Source organism: Megalobrama amblycephala, linkage group LG6 (genome assembly GCF_018812025.1).
Source record: "Megalobrama amblycephala isolate DHTTF-2021 linkage group LG6, ASM1881202v1, whole genome shotgun sequence".
Taxonomy (NCBI): domain Eukaryota; kingdom Metazoa; phylum Chordata; class Actinopteri; order Cypriniformes; family Xenocyprididae; genus Megalobrama; species Megalobrama amblycephala.
The window spans coordinates 17106393-17118569 of record NC_063049.1 but is presented as its reverse complement, the minus strand read 5'-3'; the positions used below and the strand labels follow the sequence as shown (position 1 = coordinate 17118569).

Here is a 12177-nt window from a genome sequence, read left to right as displayed (position 1 = left end):
GTTTTTCGCCTACTATACAGTAGGGCAGGAGTGTCTAATTCTGCTCCTGGAGATCTACCTACCAGCAGAGTTCAGATCCAATCCTGCTCCAACACACCTGCCTCTAATAAGTGCTTATTTAGCTGGTTCAGGTGTTTGATCAGGGTTGGAGCTAAACTTTGCGTGAAGTTAGATCTCCAGGAAAAGGATTGGGCACCCCTGTAGTAGGGAAATATGTGATTTCAGACACAGCCAATGAAACACATGCTGTGTTCACCCCATGAAGACAGAAAGACAGACAAAAGCAAAAACGAGTATAAACTTTGTTACGGCGGACACAATTAAAATATTTGATCATGGAGAAAATAGTGAAGCCCAAGTCATGTACCCTCATAATCAAAATATCTCCCTCTTGCATAAACATCTCTTCTTGTCTCTGATGACATTTACTGGCACGAGGGTGGGACAACCTGTCACTCACATGACATCACAGAAATTTCAAACCATGACCATCCAATCAATTCCCCATGGATAAAATCAAGTCCAATGTTTCACTCAGATATACGTCACAATATGGAATAAAATACTATTGCATCTTCAGTTACATGCCAACTTTAATTATTGTGTAGACCTCTCTCTGAAACTCACTGTGTAATTTACATAAAACATGGTCAAATAACACTGTGTTATTGGTACACGAAGAGCAGCGATGCCAACAAGAATTTGCTTTAAAATGATAAGAATGGTTTACACAGAATTCGATTTGACGTCTCATCAAAAAAGAGCAGGTTTTATTCAAAAGGCATTCATCAGAAAAATGACATAGAATAAATTACACATCAAGAAGTAGGCCTATGCATTATCTGAAAGTCTGTAACTGCTTGTAATTTAATATTTCATGCATCAAAAGTATAATAATGCAAGTTTAAATAGATTGTCGTTGTTGTAGATCCCAAAGAAAGCAGTACAGAAATAGTTACATTTGATATCCTTACTAAGTGTAGCTATGTAAATTCACATTGAAAATACTTGACAATTACAGTCTCTTTTTCAAACGGGCATTTCCTCTCTTAATAGATTGTGCAGTAGTTGATCAGGTAAGTGCATCGACCTGTCACTAAATCACAGTATTGAAAGGGTTAAACTTTATTTTAAGGTGTCCTTGTTACAGTGTAATTATACTGAATAATATTAATTATCAAGATGTACTTACTTTAGGGTTAGGGCTTGGTTTAGGGTTAGTTGCATGTAATTGTGCTTAATTTACTGTTATTACTATATGGAAAGTACATGTAAGGTGTAACAAGGACACTAAAATAAAGTGTTACTATTGAAGGTATCTGTTGGTACAGGAAAGTGTGGTGTGCTCAGAGTCTTTCGTCCTCACTATTTGATGGTGAGGAAGATGATGATGATGATGAGGATGATGAAGAAGAAGCCTAGGGTGAAAAGATAGATGCTGGCGTTAGTATCTCTTTCAGGATTTAGTCATGGCTTGTATCTTTAAAGGCATAGTTATACCTATATGGATATACCTCAGGTTTAGAGGATGACAAAGCAAATGAAATCTCAATATATACTATTCAAAAGTTTGTGGTCAAATCTTACGCAATACCTAAACTTAGCAACTACCTTACTAACTATTAACAAGTTGTAAATTAGGAGTTTATTGAGGGAAAAGTATATGTGTTCCCTATACTAAAGTGGACTTCTTTTTTTATTTGTATTATTTTTCTGTTTGCTGAGAATGGGAAACGTTGAAAAGCGGTACTGACCCTTGAACGGGTTTGAGCTGGTGGAGTGGCTGGTCTTTCACTGTCACTTTCTGTGTCTTTCCTCTCATCCTCTTGTTCATAAGCTGGTGCTGGGACATTAGTGGAGGGAGCATTAGCATTCAGCAGCTGAGGGGTGATGGCGATCCCTCGTGCTTTCAGGTGGTCATAGGCTGTCCTCTCAGCCACTAAGAGGACCAGCGTGTCCCCGCTCTTGCGGATGAGGTTAACGGCCTCCTCATGTGTGCTGGTTTCCACGTTCACACCGTTCACCTCCACAACAATGTCATCGTCCTCCAGTCCAGCTTTGTCTGCTGCTCCACCTTTCACCACCTGACAGAAAATACATTAAAGGATTAATTAATTCGCTCTAAATGAAAAACAGTTACTCATCCTTATGTTCTATATCTGAAGGATGTTTGTGAAGAATATTTTTTGTGAAGAATATTTCTTTTAAAAAATATATCTCATATATATGTGTGAATAACAAATTAAATTGCAGTCAAAATTTCAGATTTGTGAAGTTTCAACTAAAAATACCCCACAGATCATTTATTATAGCTTGTCAAATTTGCGCCTATTTGTATGAGAGCAAAAACATGCCATTTTTGTGTGTCCAACGCTATCTCACGACCAATTCATACGTATTTTACAAGGTGACTAATTTGTACGAATTCGTATGACCTCACTCATACAAATTAATATGATTTGTCTAAACCTCAGTGTCGAGTAGGTTTAGGGGCGGGATTAGGGGTAGGTCATTCATACGAATTTGGCAACTCGTAAAATATGTAGGATTTTGCAAGAAATGCACTAATTTGTATACGTACGAATTTGAAATACGTACGAATTGCCGTGAGATCGGGTTGGTCTGTCCCTTTAAATACAAATGAGCTGCTGCTCCCTGCCCGCTTTCCAAAAAAGGGCGTAGCTTTAACAGCTCGCGCTTTGGTTGCTCAACAACAACAAAGCCGGAGAATCTCACGCAGCCAAAATGACGATTGTCAGTAACAGTGTTCAGCCTTACATTGTTCAGTCGGACACTGATGGAGAGACTTTCAGAATGCAACTGGACATTTTTTTGAATGATTAGAGGATAAATTTATGCAGTTGCTGTGGAGTTGATTCAACTCATCGACTAGCATGTGCCGTCATGTTAATCTTCCGTATGCAAAACGGCCACTATACATAGTGTACCTGTTTGCTAAACAGAGCAATACACACCAGGCTAACGTTTATGATTGCTATCAAATGCTGTGAATGGTCTGATATTTTTTCCAAAATATCACTCGGACAGAAACGCTCCTTTTTTTCGCAATCAAGCTTGCCAGGGTCAACTTGCAGGCTATCCAAGCTAACGAGACTCTAAATAGTGCTCTGTGCTCGTCTGTGCAGCCAATGACAGAACAGTTAGCATTCTTTGCTCGAACTTTTGCCATGGCATTAGAACTGGTACAACTGTTTTCGCTTGCGAAAACAAAATGACAGCGCCGCGGGTGAAAATGTGCTGATTAAGCGGCGGTAATATTATAATAAGATCCCCTTCCTACGTCACAAGGGGAGCAAAATCTGAGTGGCTCGTTTTTTCACATGCTTGCAGGGAAAGGCTTGCCAAAACAAAGTTACTGGGTTGTCCTTTTCACATTTTCTGGGTTGGTAGATGCACCGGGGACCCGATTATAGCACTTAAACACGGAAAAAGACAGATTTTGAGTGTACGGCAATTGGATTATATGGTTTGTGGACAACACTTATGATACTTTTATGATGATTTATAGTGCTTTTCTGATATTTTGGAGCTTGACAGACACCAATCCCCATTCACTTGCAGTAAATGGACAAGAACAGCTGGGATATTCTTCAAAAATTCTCCTATTGGGTTCAGCTGAAGAAAGTAAGTCATACGAGTTTGAAATGTCATGAGGGTGAGCAAATGATGAGAGACATTTTTTTGGGTGAATAATCCCCTCTGAACCAATTGAAACAACGAACCTATACAATTACATCTAGACAAGCTTTCTAAAAATATCAGTGTAGGTCATTTCTCAGACCTCCTTGATGTACTGTCCGTTAACTCCCTGGATGCCATTGAGATGGAAACCATATCCAGCAGAGGTCTTTTCCAGCCGGCACAGTTTGGGTTTGTGGTCCACTTCTGCTGGAGCAGGTACAGCTGGGACAGGCACGGGCACTGCTGGAGCAGGTTCGTGCTCAGGATAGCTGGGAGGGGATCCTCTCATTTCCTCCCAGTACAGAAGTGGAGAAGCACCACCCTTGATAATACAGTATTATTCAATAATTTAATGTAGAATGTAATGTATCATATAACACAAATGCAAGTGGAAAATTTAAGATTTTCATTTTTGGTTGCATGTTTCGATGGTCCACTTTAGACATTCTAGAAGTCACTTACAGTTAGTAGAAGTGTTACCCAATTTTTAATTTTAAGTATACAGTCACCAGTGTGCTCTTCAAATAAATCTTTAATGTTGCATTGCAGCTATGTTAGAGACTCACCAATTTGTACATTTTCTCGGTTTCAGCATCCAGCACCAGGAGGCAGCACTTGTTTCCTTCTTTACTTATTTTGTCCACCACCTGCTCATGTGTGCAGTTATCGATTTCCTCTCCATTCACAGCCACTAGTCGGTCCATTTCCTTCAGTCCTGCTCTCTCCGCAGGGCTTCCTTTGTCTATTTCTCCAATGAAATGACCTAAGATAAAAAAAAAAATATGTGAATGAATCATGAATCATGAATCAAACACTGAAACATATAAACATAAGAAACAATATTTTTTTCTATTTCTCACTTTATCTTTTCAGAAAGTCTGTTATTAGTATTGGGATTAATTTATTAGTTCTAGTAAATAAAATATATGAATTTAATCAATTTAATTAGGCAGCGGCTAGTTACACCATCGTTAAATGCTGTGTACACTAACTGAAAATAGAGATAGATGCTATTTACACAAAGTGAAAATAGTATTTTCTCTGCACTAAGTGTAAATAGTTGTTAGATGCTATACATACAGTATACTTAGTGTTAATAGTGGAAGATGTTTGCACCTCAGTGTATTGTAGTAGTCCATTAAAAAACAGTATGCATTAAGAACAACATAGTCAGTGTATATGATTGTATTCATTAAAACCATAAATGGATACTGCCATATTGGGACATTACTGCCTTATTGCGAAAAGGGAGAAGAGTGATTTCAAAAAGGGAGATTTGAACTGGGGTCGGTTGCATAAAAAGCTAACGCCACCTGCCTTAATCTCCAGGCAATTTTGTCTGGCTCAACAATGAACTGATTTCAACTGAATAATGACTCTTTTCTATAGTCTTTTCAGAGCTGCTTTGCAGCAGAATTGAATTCTGTTTGCATCACTGAATCATTATTTAGCTGCTTTGAAACAATCTATATTGTGTTAAGCACTATATAAATAAAGGTGACTTGACTTATTTAAAAAAAAAAAAAAAAAGAAAAAAAAAAGTTAATTATTTTGTTAAAATGCTTTCTTTTACCTTTTGCACCCTAAATCACTGAACATAAAATATTGTGTGGTATTAAATCACACTGAAATGCTTTAACAGCACCATAGAGCCATTACAGTAGATAACCTTTGTATATCATTGTACAATGTTATCAGAATTCCTCAGTTACGCAATGTCATTTATCCAACATGAACACATTGCCCTTACATTGCAATAAACTTCAGTAAGTCCAGCTAGCACCACCATGCTAGACAAAATAATAATAATATGAATAAATAAACAAACAAAAGGGATGATAGTAATGCAATGGTTAATAGAATCTGGGCTGCTAACATCAAATTTCCAGGACCCAGAAAATTACAATCCCACAGCATTTCCCTTGTGAGCAGTGCACTTAATCTTAGGCTGCTCCAGAGAGAGGTCCATGCAATTAGAGTACTGTATGTCACTTTGGATGAAATGCAAATTCTTGACAAAATTCTTACTGCTTAAGAATAAATGGCTTGTGAAATATTCGTATTTAACTTATTTTATTTTTATTAAATATCTACAACTACTTTTAAATGCACTAGCTGGTCAGATACAAAGTGCACTGCTACTGTATAACACACCCCTCAGCAGGAAGCGAAATATATGCTGCCTAGACACTTGGAAAGGTTTTATTTACCCAAAATAAAAACTCACCGATAGCCTATTTTGAGTATTTGGACAGAGCAGATTTTATTTAGACTGCATCTAACTTTGACAAAGTCAATATGAGCATGATAACACATTTTATTTAAAGGGATTGTTCACCTTAAATGCAAATTATCCCATAATTTACCCACCCTCAAGCCATCCTAGGTGAATATGACTTTCTTCTTTCAGTCAAACACAATCAGAGTTATTTTAAAAAATATTCTGGCTCTTCCAAGCTTTATAATGGGAGTGAATAGTAACCAATATTTTGAAACCCAAAAAAGCACATCCATCCATCATAAAAGTAATCCATAAGGCTCCAGCGGGTTAATAAAGGCCTTCTGAAGCAAAGTGATGTGTTTCTTAAGAAAAATATTCATATTTATAACTAGAATCACTTGCTTCTGTACACAAGACGATTCCGGCAAAAGAGTGAACTTTGACCTGACGCATGATGCTTTGACGAACACGGAAGCACATTGGATAGAGCAAAGCAAAACGCCGGTCATGAATTAGAAGTCTAAAACAATAATTTTTAAAGAGAAATGTCAGAGCATGAGTTGGTTGCCCAGCCCTATTTGATTGAACCGCAAGAGGTGTCTACTACTACTACGCTACGCCTACATCCTACGTTGGTGGAACTCGACTCTCTCATGAACACGTAGACGGACGTTACCAGAAGCCAGTGATTATAGTCTATAAAGTTATAAATATGGATATTTTTCTTACAAAAATGCATCACTTCGATTCAGAAGGTCTTTATTAACCCCCTGGAGCCATATGTGACCCTGGACCACAAAACCAGTCATAAGGGTCAATTTTTTGAAAATGAGATTTATACATCATCTAAAAGCTGAATAAAGAAGCTTTTCATTGATGTATGGTTTGTTAGGATAGGACAACGTTGTGAAAATCTGGAATCTGAGGGTGCAAAAAAAAAAAAAAAAATATTGAGAAATCACCTATAAAGTTGTCCAAATGAAGTCCTTAGCAATGCATGTCCACTCACAAAAATACATTTTTGATATATTTATGGTAGGAAATTTACAAAATATCTTTACTTAATATCCTAATGATTTTTGGCATAAAAGAAAAATCGGTTTTGTGGACCAGGGTTACATATGTGTTGCTTTTATGAAGGATGGATGTGCTTTTTTGGGCTTCAAAATATCAGTTACTTTTCACTCCCATTATAAAGCGTGGAGGAGGCAGAATATTTTTAAATATAACTCAGATTATGTTCGACTGAAATTCATTTACATATAGGATGGCTTGAAGGTGAGTAAATTATGGTATAATTTTCATTTTTGGGCGAACTAACCCTTTTAAGTAATGTGTAAAATTGAATTTCATGTTGATATCCACACCATGACAGATGGCACAAACTCACCTTTACGTTTAGGATCTTCCTTCAGGATGAAGCCATAACCATCTGCTCTCTTGGTCATGTCTGCAATGCGTGGCTTATGTGCGAGGTGCCTGACCGTGGCATGAGCCACCCCTGGTCGAATGCTTTTGCTCTTGAAGTATTTGTCAGCATCGTCATCCACCAGCAGAAACATCACTCTGTCACCGACTGCTTTCACCTACAATAACAAATGGAGTACATTATTATAATATTTTCCTCAAAGCACTGATATTTGGGGTAATGCAGGGTAAAACAGTTGGGTCAAGTTCTTCAGCAGCATGCATGGCAGCATTCAGGTTGCACATGAAAAGCTATTAAATAGGAACTATTATGTTTTTTTACATTTAGTATGAAATGTTGTTGTTTAAGCATGAAAAAGGTCTGCAAAGCACAAAGGGAGCTATATCAGTAAGCACTGTTTCTGAACTCCCTAAAACACCTCGATTGTAGTCTTAAATTTTCTTCTGGGAACGTACAGTACATGTCACAATATTCCTCATTAATATAATTCCTGTCCAAGACATATGCAAAAAAGGGGCGAGGCCTGGTTGAGTTGCATTAGTAGTGTGTTGAAAATAATGTTTTTTGAACATTCAAGCATAAAAACCTATTCTCAGAAACAAAATCAAGACTGTACAAAGGCATAATATGGCCTCTTTAAATTGATGGTCCACCCAAAAATGAAAATTCTGTCATCATTTAGTCACCCTTATGTCACTCCAAACATGTGACTTTCTTTCTTCTGTGGAACAAAAAATAAGATATTTTGAAGAATGATGGTAACCAACAATGATGTTGTTACTGGTTTGGAACAACATGAGGGTGAGTAAATTATGACAGAATTATCCCTTTAAAGCTTTTCTAAAGCGTGAAAGCTACCATTTTATAAAATGGGTGACAAAGAGGGAATAGACAAGATATAATTCATGTTAGACATGCAGAAATGATTGTAGAATGAAAATTAAACTTACCTTTTGCACAATCTGTTCATGTTTGAGACTCTCAACATTTTCGCTGTTTATCTCCACCAAACGATCACCTAGCTTGACACCCGCCTGATCAGCTACTCCTCCAGACACAACGTCAATCATGAATACGCCATTAGTACCTGAGAGAAAGCAAATAACTACTGTTAGTACTTCATTTCACGTGTCATTCCAAATATTTCAGACAATTATCAACATATTGGTTGATTTATCAAAGACAGGCTTGAGAAAATGAGTTAACCTTTAACTTTCTCAGCATCAGATGACCATTTGCTGACTGTTGACAGGATTGGAGACACGTTCTTGAGTTGGCAAGCTCTAATCTGATTAGCTGACCATGAGCATTTTTGGGGATGAACTAATGTCTGGATTTACCAACGTTTGCCAGTTTAGAAGCAAATCTTTAAAAGATATTCAGACAGTAACTAGATTTACTGGTTTGTTTTTTGTGTTATAGCTGTGGAACAATCTGTACTTATTACACTCTTAAAAATAAAGTTTTTTATTGGCATCTATAATTCCATTATGAGTCTTTCACATCCATGGAAACTTTCCATTGCATAGAAGGTTCATTACAGTGGAAAAGGGTTCTTAAGATCACATGATGGTCTATTTTGTCCAAGTAGTCAATTCTTGGTCCAAATTGTGGACCAGATGTTATGCTGTTACTCAAAGATCTGGCAATTGGAGTTTTATAGCTTACCTTTGGTGGACTTTAAGGAGAAACCAAATCCACTGCTGGATTTTTGCAGATAACAAAGTTTGGCTTTAGCGGCTGGTGCAGACACTCCGTTCATGGTGGGCTGGCTCTGGCCTGACTGGGACTGAGGGTCGGCGAGATTCACACCCTTGGCTTTGGCCGTCTTATATGGCTCTTCTCCAAGAACGTGCAATGTGACGCTCATCCCACTCTTTCTCACCAAATCTGCAACCTGACCCAAGAAAAAGACAAGGTTTGCGAGGTTTACCTCCAAACGTTTTGAATAAAACATCGTTTTCCTGAGATTAATTTAACATTTACAGAAAGGCCATTTCCAAATGGTCAAACCTGACTGTGCTCCAAATTGTCCACAAAAGTTCCATTGACTCTGATAATGCGGTCTCCATCCTTCAGACCGGCTAGTTCAGCCGCGCCGCCCATCTCAAGGGCTCGGATCAGGTGACCCTCCTCGCCTTGCTCCACTCGGAGGTAGAAGCCATAGCCCTGTCCCTCTCGCTTGGTCAGATTAATAATACGTGGTTTGGGCCCAGCCATTATTTTCTGTTAGGAAACATTGATCGATCAGTGTTGCCTTCAGACTGAGGTCATCAAACGTGATAATATGCTCTTCTTGGTAAATCTGGTGTTATCTTATCAGATGTACACAATTCATTATATACCAGTCATTTGGTGATAAAAAAATTGCAATCCAAAATGTACCAATGAAGTGATTGGAGAACGATTTTATTTCTCACTATATGTAGCAGTGTTATAATGACAAAATGTTGTGATATAAATGACAGGTGTTGGTAATCAATGGCAGCACACCAGGGCAGATTAGGGGAACACTTCCATGCTGTCATGTAATCTTATGTTCTTCAAATGGAGGTGATAACTGGGGTAATACAGAATTATCAAAGGCCATATAATCATCGTCCTGTGTTAGAGTGCATCTTCCATTCTAAAGTAAATCACTTAAGGTTTAAAGTCAACATCAAATGACATTTGTAACATATTTGACATATTTCTGTGCAGGTTATTTAGCTTAAAACACAAAAAGGTCAAATCATTTCAGAGGGAGAGTAAGTATGTTTTCTTTATTAAATATAAATTAAAATTAAACTAGTTACTAAATTTAATTAGGTTTCAAATCAAAATAAATGATTAGATCAAAGAGTGTTAAATTGATGTATTAAATGTATTAACATTTTGATTAAGTGATGAAGTTTTTTTATTTTTTTATTTTAATCATATGTATGAAGCCCCTAAAGGACAAAATTGTTTGTCAATGCTTTTTTGCATTCTCTCGCAAATGTTTAACATTCTCCTGAGAAACTTTGCATTCCCTCGCAAAAACGAGGCAAAGTTTCTTGGGGGAACGCAAAACATTGACGTATTTTTCCTCCATCTCATTTTTTTTTTTTTCCCACCACCATGTCCCTTTAGGGGCTCCATAAATAAGCACCAATTAATCATGTGCAATAAGAGGAAGGGAATGTGTAAAAATAAATAAATAAATAAATAAATAATAGAGTCAGTGCTCTGACCGAGCTGTTAATTGTTAACAAAGCGGCTAATTATGTCCAAGTACACTTTGCTCTAAAACGTTTGTACCTTGTCTCTACAATTACGATTACAGATTATGAAGAAAGAAGAGAATGAGTGAGTGCTCCGACTCCATAATTGGTTTTGGCCTAAAACATTTGTACCTTGTCTTAGTCATTATAAAATCTTTACAAAACAGTAGACACAAATGTGAGGAACCGTCATCAAAGCTTTTAAGTCTTTAGCAAGACTGCAGCCTTTGCTCATTTTCATAAATGTTTTACTAGGGGAAAATGCATGAACATCTAGCTTTAGATTCAAGCACCACAGATGCCATATCAATTACACAATACCTCACACATCAGCTGAGAGCTGAAGTACACTTCTCACACTTGAGTGGTCCATGAACTGCTATATGAGCTGGTAATGCTTTCACATCACCACATTATGCTTTAAACTACCTGCTTGCTGCTGTTTAATGATTAATGCTACTTGCTTCAAGTTTCTCATCTGGTACAAATCATTTGAAAACAAGAATTTCACTTAAGCTGTCAAAATGCATAGCAACATTTCTTAACAAGATTCCTAGGTAGAACTTGGGGGCTGGGTACAAAATTTCTATTCTATTCTATTCTATTCTATTCTATTCTATTCTATTCTATTCTATTCTATTCTATTCTATTCTATTCTATTCTGTGACTGAATATTTTCCAAATTGTACATTAAATTTCTATTCTGTTCTGATAAAAACATTCAAATGACTTGACTCCAGATTGAAAGTTACACCTTAAAGGAGATCATATTTAAACTTATATGTATCTATGTTCTGAAAAGAAGTGGCTGTCACTCACCAGCTGCAGTCTCCTCGGTGTCCCAGCCTAAAGGAGGTGGCTGCTTTCTTCTGCTCAGGTGTTATCTAGCACTGTGTATGTGTATATGAAGGACTTTGACAGGCCAAAGGTTGATCTAAAAGGTGAGTTATTTAACCATGTCCCGTGGCTGGAGGTTTATTCTCTGTTGCTATGAGTGACCATATTCTAATTTAAAAAAAAAAAAAAAAAATGTTTTTAAGGAGATACCTTCATTTGTAAATCTATGAAGTCTGCAAGGATAACTCTTATTTACTCTATTTACTTGGTTTACATGGCTATTTCATGGCTGTAAAAGAGTGTTCGTTTAAAGCACTACAACATGCCATTTGTGACAGTTGGATGACTCTTTTAATGTCATCAAGTCCACAATATTAAAATCCAAGCCAAGTAACCAGACTGCACATCTTGAAGAAGGCTTTTGCAATTAAAATTACAATGCAATTCTAAATTTTTCATCTGAGAGAGTGTAATCTACAGTCATGGCCAAAAATGATGTCCAGCCTTGGAAAACTTACATCTTCACCCTTTATTTAAATGAAATTAACAATTTATTTAATGATTTTGTAGTGTTACATAGATGTGCTTGGAGTCAATTGTTTTATTTGTGTTAATGCAATGGAACATGCCAAATTATGCAAATATTATTTTAAATATGCATTATTTTTTTCAGTGCATTATTACATATTTATTTTGATCATTTATCTATTTATTTTTGCATATACAGTACAGTCCAAAAGTTTGGA

General features: G+C 36.8%; 1 protein-coding gene across 1 annotated transcript; it reads right to left on the bottom strand.

Annotated features, from left to right (window-relative positions):
• Positions 1 to 575: 575 nt before the first annotated feature.
• pdzk1 (PDZ domain containing 1) lies at positions 576 to 11558 on the bottom strand. Its single transcript, XM_048193133.1, has 9 exons — positions 11414 to 11558; positions 9366 to 9578; positions 9021 to 9249; positions 8303 to 8439; positions 7314 to 7509; positions 4269 to 4465; positions 3803 to 4024; positions 1755 to 2084; positions 576 to 1418 (listed from the first exon to the last, which is right to left on the bottom strand). The coding sequence occupies exons 2-9, from the start codon at positions 9570 to 9572 to the stop codon at positions 1347 to 1349; spliced, it is 1590 nt and encodes a 529-aa protein (XP_048049090.1). The 5' UTR covers positions 9573 to 9578; positions 11414 to 11558; the 3' UTR covers positions 576 to 1346.
• Between the last annotated feature and the right edge of the window lie 619 nt (positions 11559 to 12177).

Coding starts and splice junctions, on each gene's coding strand:
- pdzk1 (XM_048193133.1), bottom strand. CDS start 9,572: ATGGCTGGGCCCAAACCACGTATTATTAATCTGACCAAGCGAGAGGGA. Junction 8,440..9,020: donor CTCCTTAAAGTCCACCAAAG/GTAAGCTATAAA, acceptor GCTTTCTCTCAG/GTACTAATGGCGTATTCATG. Junction 1,419..1,754: donor CAGCTCAAACCCGTTCAAGG/GTCAGTACCGCT, acceptor TTTTCACCCTAG/GCTTCTTCTTCATCATCCTC.